Here is a 12,094-nt window from a genome sequence, read left to right on the forward strand (position 1 = left end):
CTTCTAAAACATAAAGAAATTTAATCCTTCTTTAGACTTCTTTTTTCTAAATGTGGTTGCATTGCCTAATGGGCTCAAGGGTGAGAGTGTGAGCTGGGGAAAGAGCAGCCAGATGATATGAGCATATAGGAAACACCATTTGAGAGCTGTGATAAAAATAGGTTATTGGCTAGGTGTGGAAAAGGAAGAAGGTGAGTAGGTTGTCTAGTGAGGGCAGTCTGAAATTGTCTGTGTGCTCTGCTGTCAAATTTAGATTGACAGAAATCCAAATCTCTAACGCATTCTAATCCCCATTCATCTTCTCGTGCACTGACACCAAAGTCTTGCGATAGTAACATCAGAAATATATCTAAGTGTTGGTCAGAGATGCTTTTCGGATGGATCAAATCCCCAGGTACTCTGACTATAAATACAAATGCATGTAGGGTTATACATGCTTATCTTTGAATTTAAAATGGTGCATGTGGCTTTTTTGGTTGTCCTTTCATATTTTGTACAATTCGGTATTTTTGCACTAATATACCATATAAAAAATATAGGGGAGATTACTTCTCTCCCTGGTGATCACATCCCTAGTGATCGCTGATTTTTTTAATTGTTTTTAAGCTGATGTTTTTTAATAAACATTACTGTGATAGTTTTGCACTTTCTAGGAACCACCAACAGCTCAGCAAGCTTTCTAAATCAACAGTCTGTCGGCAGGCAAATAATCACTGCTGAATTAATATTCTGACTATTAGATGCTCTGTCATAGGTCTCTTGCCACAAGGAACACCATCAGATATTTTAACTTCAGCTTCTGAAAGGGCCTTCATCTGAAATGGCTACCAGCCTCCTTTCCACACAGTGTCTTCTCATTACTTTTCCTTATCAATCAAAGCCAGCGTGTGTTCAGAACCCTGAAATGCTGAACCAGCAGTCCACAGATGTGACCTGTTATTGCAAGACTAGGGACAAGTACCAGGGACAGTAGTTTAGGAACCAGATGCTGGTAAGGCAAATACATGGAGGGAGTCCCTCTTCATATGGCTGTGGCTCAAAACAGCAAACAATTCTTGAGAAAGGCTTGTGCTAGAAAGAGCCAAAGATTGTTTCATGAGAAGAGCTTCCGATGGCCCATGTTTGGCTGGGGCTTCAGAGCAAATAATCACTGTAAAAAGCCCTTCTGTACTTGGCTTGACAGATTGAAGTCCATCAGATGAAACCATCTGACATCATTTACTCCTTTAGACCTGGTGAGCCATTTACCCATTGCGCAAAGAACATCTTCAAGAATGATGTCTTGACCCTGCAGTGTGTTTCTCCTTACCCTTCAAAACAGGCTTTCTGGTGTCAGTCATCTTCGACAGAGGTAAAAGGAAATTCAAGAGGTATCTCATTTGCCTTCTGCCTTTCTGCATCCCACTTCTGAGATGTTCCCTAAACCTCCGCAAGAGTAGAGGTATTAGCCTGTCATGCAAAGTTTGTGACGAAGGCAGTGTTGACTTTCTTTAAACTGTCAGGTTACTCATGTTCACCTTAAAATCATGCCATAGGCTTTTGATAAGAAGAAACCATAGAATCGTAGAATCATAGAATCATAGAATGGTTTGGGTTGGAAGGGACCTCAAAGATCACCTAGTTCCAACCCCCCTGCCATGGGCAGGGACACCTCCCACTAGAGCAGGTTGCCCAAAGCCCCATCCAGCCTGGCCTTGAACACCTCCAGGGATGGGGCATCCACAACTTCCCTGGGCAACCTGTTCCAGTGCCTCACCACCCTCACTGTAAAGAATTTCTTTCTAGTATCTAATCTAAATCTCCCCTCTTCCATACAACTTAAATCTCAGGAATTGTTATGAAGGACTAAACAATGAATTGTTCTTGTGTCTGTCAACAATGATAGTGAATGGCTTGAGAAACAGCTATTTCATCCCAAGGTTAGTCAGGTAACTCTACAACTGAGCTACCAGCTGGCTAATATATGCCCTCTTGTGTTCGTCAAATTCTGTCTAATTGTTTTTTTGCTGCTCAGTGTACACACAAGCTGCTCGGCTTCCCTGGGGAACAGTCTCACCACGCTCCTGAGCTTGGGCTTGGCTGCTAGTTCCCCTGGTGAGTTTAGGAGAACAGTACTTCCATCTCTTTGCAGCAAATAGTTCTGCTTGCAACTCACAGTGGGATTTTTTTCCCTGACAGACACTCAAAGGAAGACTGAACTGTGGTTTTTCTAATAATGTATGATTTCTGTGCCTTGTCTCCTGTAGGTGTCTTGAATCCTGAGTTAATCTGGGCTGTATATTTTAAGTACATTGAGAGTGCAAGTCTGAAAGCGTTTCCCCCTCTGAGTTTTGTGCTGTCTATAGGAAAAGAGGCAGCACAGGATACATGTGCAACTCTGACAGGTCAATCAAAGCTTGCTGGTCTGTATCCCCCTTTGTCTCATGCTTCCATCTTGAAAAGACTCGTATTTTGTAGTCTACAAAACACTTTTCTGTAAATCCTTTTTATCCTTATTATAGCATGTGTGATTTAAAAGGAAGTCCAAATGAAAAAAAATCACACATTTATTTGAACAGATTCTGGTTTATTTGAAGACTTAAGTTCTCAAAGAAAATTCATCTTTGAAGCAAAGCTAAAAGTTATGGAGTGCTACCTCATAAGGACACTTTTTAATTAAGTTCAGAAGTCTGTACAGGAATTCTTGATGTTGGAGTAGGCCAGCCATACTCTGTCGCTGGAAAAAGGCAATCGCTTCTAAGTAGACATCTGAAAGAAGTTTCTTTTAATATACTGTTAAAGGAGTGTAGCTGAGTGATTCAGGTTTGGCTGTCTGCTGTGTAGACTGGTGAAGTTGGGTGAGATGTCCCTCACCCTACATGGTCACACTTGTGTGTGAATGGGATATAGCTCCTGTCTTCTTTTTTTGTGTGTTTCTCCATTCAACCTCCCTTTTTCCTATTTTGTCTCTTGTGAGGGCCCGTAGCAGAAAGTTTACAGCCCTTTTGGGAAGATGATGCTTTTTTTTATTTTTGTTTACTTCTATTGTCTTGCCACAGCTCTTGCTTGTATCTTAAGACCACACGACTTTATCTAGTGGAGAAGCCATGCAGAACGCAGCAGAACTGCGAAATACCGCAGTGTCAGGACCTGCGTAAGAACAAATCATTCCATTAATTAGTCTGTCTGTGGGTTCTTTAACCACAGCTGTTTCAATGTGGAAGTTTGGTGCTGTATGTTGAAGATGTAAGACGTTGCTGAGTGAAGTCTTAATGTGAAGAACTTGGATGTTTCTCAAAGCAACTGTATCTTATATAACTATTTATTAAACAGTAAAGTAGTCTTTGAAGCTCTTGCTGTTGAGGCCAATCGAAATTAATGGTGAGTCTTTCATTGATTCACTAGTGGGTTTTTTTCCTGTTCATTATGCATTTTATTAGAATAAACTTTAAGGAGCAATCTTATTCCACCTTTCTAAGTATTCAGGAAGGTCTTTGTCTTTGCATATGAAACAGACTTGAGACTTAAACACTGAAGCTGTTGTCCCAACCTAGTGAACCCAGTGAATTAGTAACTGTTTTTGTTTTCTCCTAAGCGGACGTTGGTAGAGAAGCAGAAGCTGCTGACCCAGCAACACGAAGATGCCAAGGAACTGAAGGAAAACCTGGATCGTCGAGAGCGCATTGTCTTTGACATTTTGGCGAACTACTTGAGTGAGGAGAACTTAGCAGACTATGAGCACTTTGTAAAAATGAAGTCGGCCCTCATCATTGAGCAGCGAGAGCTTGAGGACAAGATCAAGCTGGGGGAAGAGCAACTGAAATGTCTGACTGACAGCCTCCAACCTGAACGGCTCAAATAAGAGGACTGAGTTTGACCAAGGATGTGAAAAACGGGAAAGAAGGAAGGGATCGGGGGAGTTTCCAAGTATACAAATGAGTATCTTGGCTTGTCCGAGTGTCCGGTAGAGAAACAAGTGCACAGGAGAAAAATAGCTCTCACAACAGCAATAATGCTCTCTTTCATTTTTTTGAGATGATGTATTTAATTTTTTTAGAACACATTTTTATTGCTGGACTCTACAGCTGTTTCTCATTGCTTAACTCACAGAAAACTCCACAGGCAAGGACAGACTCTTGACCTTTCTGCTCAGTAAGCTGAAGGTCTGTGGCAGTTGTGCATGCAAACAACAATGTTTTTTTAGAATAGGTTGTATACTTCCTTTATGTTCAGATGCTGTACAGACTGCTGGGAAACCCAACAGCAATTTATGAATGCACACAAATTTAGAAGCTCTAAATTTAGTGGCTTTTTATTTTATTATTTTTTTTTAAAGACACATTAAGTTGGGGAAGCGTGCATCTTATAGCTAATATATTCAGATTGCTGAAATGTAGTGTCACTCTGATCCTGTGGCATCAGACACTTTTTTGTAATATTGTATATAGGATGGCACTTTCCCCATACAGAAAATAACTTTACAGTCAGTCTCAGTTAAACACTTCTTAAACCAGCTTGCAAGTCACATAATGGCTACCTTGCTGAAGATTTTTTTAGAAAATTATTTTACAAGACGTAGTTGTATACCCTCTTACTGCAATGCAAGTAATTTTCTTCACCAAGTTGTACTGGATTTAAGAAACAGGCTGGAAGTACTGTGCTGATTTTGTTCAAAACATTTCTCATCTAAATTATTTAGAAAGCTCATTTGCTCATTCTTGTGCTTTTTATGCATGTTTCTATTCTTCCTCCCTCAAAACGGCTACACTTTATGAAAATAAATGTAGGCTAAGGACACTGCTTCTATATTTCTTCTAAGTGTTCAACGTTGTGATGGTTTTATATAGACAGTTAAGTTATACTGAAGTTGACCTACATAATGCTGTTCATTCTTTCCTCTTTCTCCAACTACCAAATGCAATATAAACAACTTCTGCCATGTAAATACTGTGCATTACTCGGAGCAGCTCTGCTTTGTAACTGTGAACATAAGTGGGTTTTGTGTGTTTGTTTTGTCCATTGCACAATGATAAATGAGAGGATGCTGGTTCACAGTATCAGCTTACTGGTTGTGTTCTGGTAATACTGCCATTGACTTAAAACAGATGATTTCCAGTAGCTCTAAAAAGAGGTGCTAACTCATGTTTTAGCGCAGTAACATGTTACGCTGGCTTGCTCAGATACCTACAGAGAAATTCTGTAGTGTCTAAATGTCAAGTTCTACATTGAGATAAAGTTTTTCAGGCAAAAGAAAAGTCTTGGATGACTTTGTGTATATGCCATTTACATTGTAGCACAGAAAACATTTCTCTCTCTGTACACAAACAGGTTGCCCAACAAGAAGCCATTTTTGAGGCGGATGTGAATGCCAGTCTCTAGCTAAGCAGGTTGAAAATGCAAGTATTTAGGTGTTGAAACGAGAGAGGAAATAATTCTTCCCACTATATATTCCTGCAGTGGCAGCATTCACAAAAGGTTTTCTGTCCTTCATACCTGAATCCCCTCTTTTGTGAGGAGAGACCCAGAGAAGCGCTGATCAGCTAATTCCTTGGGGAACTGCGGAGCAGAAGTCTTCTGGAACCAGTTCGAATTCCTTGCAAGTTGGGGAACTGCGGAGCAGAAGTCTTCTGGAACCAGTTCCTTTTACAGACAGGTGCAAACCTGATAAGGACTGTTGCCCCCTTTATAGTGCACTACTTTGTATACCTGGACCAAATCTTTAATGAAATTCTGTTGGTGTGTATCAGTTGAGGTCAAATGGAGCTACCGTTTTACAAGGCCTACAGCTGACCTTAGTTTTCGTCCTCCTAGCTCAGAAATGTAGTCTCTGGCATCTCACAGTTATTTGCTGCTATGTTCCTAGGACAAGTGACCCCTTTGTCCTTAAACCTATCCCTTAACCATAACAAGCCCAAAACTAAACAATTCCCAAATAAATTATGCTTGTCTTTTAGCTTGGAGAAAAGTGTGCATTGTTTTATCTGTGGCATTTTAAAAATTTTACATATTGTGGTTACTCTGAAATGTGTTATGTGAAATGTGAATAATAATATAATTACAATGTGTTTGTATACAGTACTTTGATTTAGATCTTTCTGATAAAAGGTAGCAATATCGTGAATGCTATATATATTATCCTTTTCACGGAACAGTTGCATAGACACCAGTCTCTCCTTTCCTTTTTAAAACCCGTGTTGAAAATCTCTCCCCCTGGGAACCTGAAGGTGGTTGCCTCCCAATGTTATATGTAAATCTGTAAATAGCTATACTGTTGCTTTTTGAAAAAAATCTGGTGCTAATGTTTTGCCTTTGGCATCCTGGGGATGGCTGTTCCCTCACCTTACATTGTTCTCAATCCTAGATCTCTTTGTATAGTGAAAGGTTTCCACTATGTTTCTCCAACTGTTTGGATCCTGCAGCCCGGAGTGAAAATGTACAGTTTTCCTGCCTGACACTTATCTACTGACAAATGGTATTGCTTGACTTTGAGAAAATAAACTGTATATTTCAATGTAGAATTAGGTTTTTTTGTATGCAGTTTTAACTGTCAAAACCTACTGTTTTGCTGTGCAGTGTTAGCCATCACGTGGTGCCCATCAGAGGTGTCTGTAGCTTTTAAAGGCCAGTTCAGTTATCTGATGGTCTGAAGTAGTCCTTTCAGAGATTACTTAACGTGTTGACTTGACTGATCATTCTCAAGTTCCCAGCGCAAGTAATATGTGTTCATGTCTTCAGCATTTTAAGTGTGTGAGTCTGAGAGGGCAGAAAGGAAGATGTATTAGGAGGTGGATAATATAAATCTGTCTCTTGTGACTTATGGAGTATATACCAGGGAAGGAGTTGAGTAATTACACGGTTTTGGCTTCGTCCCGTGTTTAGAATGATACTTCAAATGGAGTTATCTAAAATCGGTGGGTCTCGAGATTTTTTTTGCAAGAACAAACAAATCACTGTGAACTCTTCATCTCTCACGGACTTCCACAGACACAGTTTAATTTTAGGGGTTCTCAGATTAGCTGCAGAATCTTCTGCCTCGTTGGGAAACGCTGTCAAGTGTGCACAAATTCATTGCAGAGGTGGCCACAGACAATGTTTTATGGCTTGATGAGACATCCTGGAAATTAATTGTGAAGGTTTTTATTGTAGAAACTATCTGGGAAAAGGAAGTTAGGGAAGGAAAAATACTTGGGTATTTGTCAGATTTTTCTAAACTTCTACTGATGCTTTTCACCTCCTTCTTCACTCCCTCTGCATGTCCATGCAACCAACTCTTTGTGCCTGCTTTCCTGGGCACTTGGTATAGTCCAGGATGGCAGCTATAGGGGAATAACAGTCTAGTTTTTGTGTACTCTTTGAGTTGGGAAAAATTGCTCTTTATTTTCTGTTTTGGGGTATTTGAGACCCTCAGATTTCAAAGCAATCACTGTTCCAGGGTGTTCTTTCCTAATCAAGCTCTATTGATCAGTTCTGGTGTGCTTAACTGTCTCAGTTTTTACAGCTGAAGAAATGTGTTGGCAATCCAGTAGGCAGCAAGGCACTATGATGAGTGTGCAGTAGAATAGTAACTCCTATTTTAATGGTGTCCAGTTATTTATTGCAGAAGTTCATATATTTGTCCTAATTAAGGGCTTCTCAGTTGTGGGTTTTTTTAGAGTAGAAGTTCTTTTTTCTGACTACTTGGGTGGAACCTGCCCACAGAGTAGATGTTATAAAAATTAATAATTACATCTTAAAAGTGCTGGACTATATACGGTCAATTGTTAGCTGTGGTAAATTGGACATCACAATCACTTACCGCAGTTCCAGTCTGTAACTTAATTGTAATGATCCACAAATTGTACAACGGGTTTACCCATGTGGTTTAGCAGCTCGCCTCTGAAATCCTGGGTTTCATTCTCCCTACCTACTGTTTTATAAATATAATGTTTCTAGGAATAAAGTCATTCCATTTGAAGTAGGTTAGCTTAATTGTAATCTAATATGCCTCAGGAGAAAATCTGAATTGAAGTAAATTCAATGTAGTTCAAACAGCAGAAGGTAGTTTCTCTCCTGGACTCCAGCAGCACAGCTACAGGCAGAACACCAATTGTCTTCTCAGTACAGGCCACGCTTGGGACCTTTTGCTCAGTTGTAGCTGTAGATACTTTAGACGGCTGTCGTTTATCTTAGGCTAAGAGTTTTATTTCACTCAAAGCAGTTGAACCTTTCCTGAGACCAAGACTAGTAAAATGCCGTTGTTTTTTTTAATTTTTTTTTTCTCCTACGTTAAAAATTCTCACAATGGCTTCATTTTTAGGTGCTTTGATACCTCTGTCTTGGAGGCAGTCTCCTTAATTTGGCAGGAGCAGATGTCCTTGTGATGTCCTTGTGACTAGGTTGTGCCTTCCACTTTGGCCAAACACGTCAGTATTAGTGGAGCCTATTGCTACAAACCCAATTCTTATTTCCTCTAATTCTTCTGGATGCAACAAACTGGTAAGGTTAACAAGAAACTTGCCCACTCACTGCCATTACCTATTGCTTGCTGCTTCTCTTGAAAACCTTGCCGGGTGCTGGCTGCTGCCATGGGTGGGATACTGCGAATATTTGCACTGCTAATTTGATGGTTTCTGGCATCTCCGCTGGGATGAAGCAGGACGAGGAATTCTGTGTGTCTCCTGCCCACTAGGTGCAAGTTGTTAACCTAAAATACAGTAGTACTGCTAGAGAAGTACCTCATTCCTACCACGTACCCACTTCCATTGAAATATTTTTTATTTGCTATTTGTGATTGCCTGTCTTGACATGGGAGAAAGTTTAATTAAAGCAAATAGATTCGTGACGGTGGGGCTGAAGATTTAAAAGGTGTTGAAAGACATAGAAGAATAATCATACTTATTTTCAGTGACCTAAATCTCCAGCAAAATGGTATCTAGATGAATGCTGCAAGTCACAGGTGAGAATACCCAAGAATCCTAGATCTGTGTTCATATATTTTTATGGAGTTAGTGAAAGAAAGGCTTTTCTTAAACATATACTAAGTTGCAACTATGTTAACTAAACCTTACTCGTTCTGAGCAACTTCTCTAAGAGCAGCCAGTGTTAGCTCTGCAAATGCCATGGTCTGATGTGCATCACCAAGAGTTGTTAGTTTGTGGCTGTTCCTTGCGATAGCATCATTTGGTACCCTCCTGACAGAGACCCAGGTAATGGATGTATAGTTACAAGAGTTTTACCAAACTATTACTTTGCTAGAGCTGTAAATTCCTAAAGCCTGAGAGGAACTAACGAAATGCTCCTGATGAAGATTGTTTCAACATCTGTTTCACTTCCCAGTTGTCTTACTTTATGGAGAGTTTCGTACTGATAAATTAGGCTTGTGGCTTTTCTAACAGCAATATAAATACAATGAGCAATCATAGACTAAATAAGCAATGGAAGGTAAGGTTATTTATGGCAATATCTAAATAGAAAAGCATGAGTCGTGTGAGTACCATTCATAGCCACTCCCAAGAGTTACAGCTCCAGCAGCTTCCACGCGCAGATATGGTTCCTCCAAAGATGAAAAGGGAAATCGAGCTGTGACGCTGGAAGAGGCCACCACTGACCTGAAAGGGGTGGAGCCGGTCAAGTTCTTTTTATTAGTAATGGGGTGATACAGATCTCAAGGAAGTAAAAACTAAGAAAACCTGGAAGGATCGGTGCCCTGAAGGAAGAAAAACTAAACCAGCAGTTAAAGTGCATGAGGGCTGTGAATTTCCTGCTTTTCTCTTTCTCCATACACGATACAGCAAAAACATACTGTCTCCATATGCTAGGGGCAAGCATTTTTAATTACTGGAGTGTAGAAAAACCTTAAAGCATCTTTGAAATTTAAACTTGGTATTTCGGATTCTCAGGTCTTGCTGTGCGGGGAGGAGCCCATCGTGCTGTTAAATGCATTCAGTAACGCCCCTCTCCTGGCTGGGGAGAGACTGGCACGACTCTGGCACTAATGAGCACTCCACATCAACGAAGAAGTCATCCTTACCCTAAATTCACTAAACAGCCCTGTCAGCTAGGTGTGCTGAGGTGCTTCAGTCACCTGGGCTGTGAGATGAGAGTGTCTTCCGTCTTGTACGGCACATGCCACACATTGACCGAGCGACTGACTGACCCTGGCTTGTTCTCTGGGATTTTCCTTCCACAAGCTCTTGAGAGCTTGGCTTTACCAATCAAATGGTTGAGGGTAGAGCAAACAGGCTGGATCGATGGGCTGAGACCAATGGGATGAGGTTCAACAAGGCCGAGTGCCGGGTCCTGCACTTGGGTCACAACAACCCCAGGCAGCGCTACAGGCTGGGGGCAGAGTGGCTGGAGAGCTGCCGGGCAGAAAAAGGACCTGGGGGTGTTGGTCGACTGTCGGCTGAACATGAGCCAGCAGTGTGCCCAGGTGGCCAAGAAGGCCAATGGTATCCTGGCCTGTATCAGGAACAGTGTGGCAAGTAGGGCCCGAGAGGTGATCATCCCCCTGTACTCGGCACTGGTGAGGCCTCACCTCAAGGAGGTGTCCAGTTTTGGGCCCCTTACCACAAAAAAGACATTGAGGTGCTGGAGCAGGTCCAGAGAAGGGCAACAGAGCTGGTGAGGGGTCTGGAGAGTGAGTCTTATGAGGGGAGGCTGAGGGAACTGGGGTTGTTCAGTCTGGAGAAGAGGAGGCTGAGGGGAGACCTTATCGTGCTCTATAACTACCTGAAGGGGGGGTGTAGAGAAGCTGGGGTCAGTCTCTTCTCCCAAGTCACAGGTGACAGGCCTAGAGGAAATGGCCTCAAGTTGCACCAGGGGAGGTTCAGGTTGGATATTAGGAAAAAAATGTACACTGAAAGGATTATTAAGCATTGGAATGGGCTGCCCAGGGAAGTGGTTGAGGCACCATCCCTGGAGGTGCTCAAAAGACAGGTTGACATGTTGCTGGGGGACATGTCAGAGTTTTTGTCAGAGTTAGGTTGATGGTTGGACTAGATGACTCTATGATTCTAAATATCCGGTTACTGCTTAAGCTGGACCATGGTGGGCTGCCAGGAAAGCATGGTTCAGAAAGCCAGAAGCAAAGCAGGCCTAAGTATTCAGCCCAGGCATTTGGGTATCAATAGGGAGTGGAGGATGTTGGGTTTCTGTTCCTAGGACTGCTTATGTAGTTTATGGTAGGCAATCAGTGAATTAAAATCCAGGAATAGGCCACAGAGAAGAGTGACCAGGAACTTCCCTGCTGCCCTACCTACCCTCCAGGTGCTCAGACAGAACACCAGTCTCTGAATCAAGGCTTGAAGTGCTGGCTAATTGCAGCATTAAGTCCCAAAGGCTGTTGAGGATACAGCTGCAGCTGCCCCTTACTCCTGTTGGGTTTTTTTGTTTGTTTCCCTTTTCTGAGTTGCCTGGGTGTAGACACTGATACCAATATCAGTACCGAAGTTCAACTCTTCCTCTTCAGTGTGTACAGACTGGTAGATCTGGATTACCATTTAGGTGCCTGGCTGGGCTTGTGTACGTAGCGCACAAACTGACTGGCCTTGATTCCCACTACAGGCAAGCTGAGATAAGGTTACCTAAAGAGTTTTGTTCAACCCAGATACCTCTCCCTTCCCCACCTTTTTCTCTTTCTCTAGGAAGATAAAGCTCCCAATTTAGGCATTGAAATCGAAAGTGGGATGGATCTAGCATGTTGCTGGGGGACATGTCAGAGTTTTTGTCAGAGTTAGGTTGATGGTTGGACTAGATGACTCTATGATTCTAAATATCCGGTTACTGCTTAAGCTGGACCATGGTGGGCTGCCAGGAAAGCATGGTTCAGAAAGCCAGAAGCAAAGCAGGCCTAAGTATTCAGCCCAGGCATTTGGGTATCAATAGGGAGTGGAGGATGTTGGGTTTCTGTTCCTAGGACTGCTTATGTAGTTTATGGTAGGCAATCAGTGAATTAAAATCCAGGAATAGGCCACAGAGAAGAGTGACCAGGAACTTCCCTGCTGCCCTACCTACCCTCCAGGTGCTCAGACAGAACACCAGTCTCTGAATCAAGGCTTGAAGTGCTGGCTAATTGCAGCATTAAGTCCCAAAGGCTGTTGAGGATACAGCTGCAGCTGCCCCTTACTCCTGTTGG

General features: G+C 42.0%; 1 protein-coding gene across 1 annotated transcript in view; it reads left to right on the plus strand.

Moving 5' to 3' along the window:
• SHROOM2 (shroom family member 2) overlaps nucleotides 1-5,234 on the plus strand; it is a 127,430-nt gene extending 122,196 nt beyond the window's left edge. Inside the window, exon 10 of the mRNA XM_014960176.1 lies at nucleotides 3,575-5,234. Coding sequence (XP_014815662.1) covers nucleotides 3,575-3,841 — 267 coding nt within the window. The 3' untranslated portion in view covers nucleotides 3,842-5,234. The remainder of the gene's footprint in view (nucleotides 1-3,574) is intronic.
• Nucleotides 5,235-12,094: the final 6,860 nt, after the last annotated feature.

This window comes from Calidris pugnax, unplaced genomic scaffold, assembly GCF_001431845.1.
Source record: "Calidris pugnax isolate Ruff unplaced genomic scaffold, ASM143184v1 scaffold188, whole genome shotgun sequence".
Taxonomy (NCBI): domain Eukaryota; kingdom Metazoa; phylum Chordata; class Aves; order Charadriiformes; family Scolopacidae; genus Calidris; species Calidris pugnax.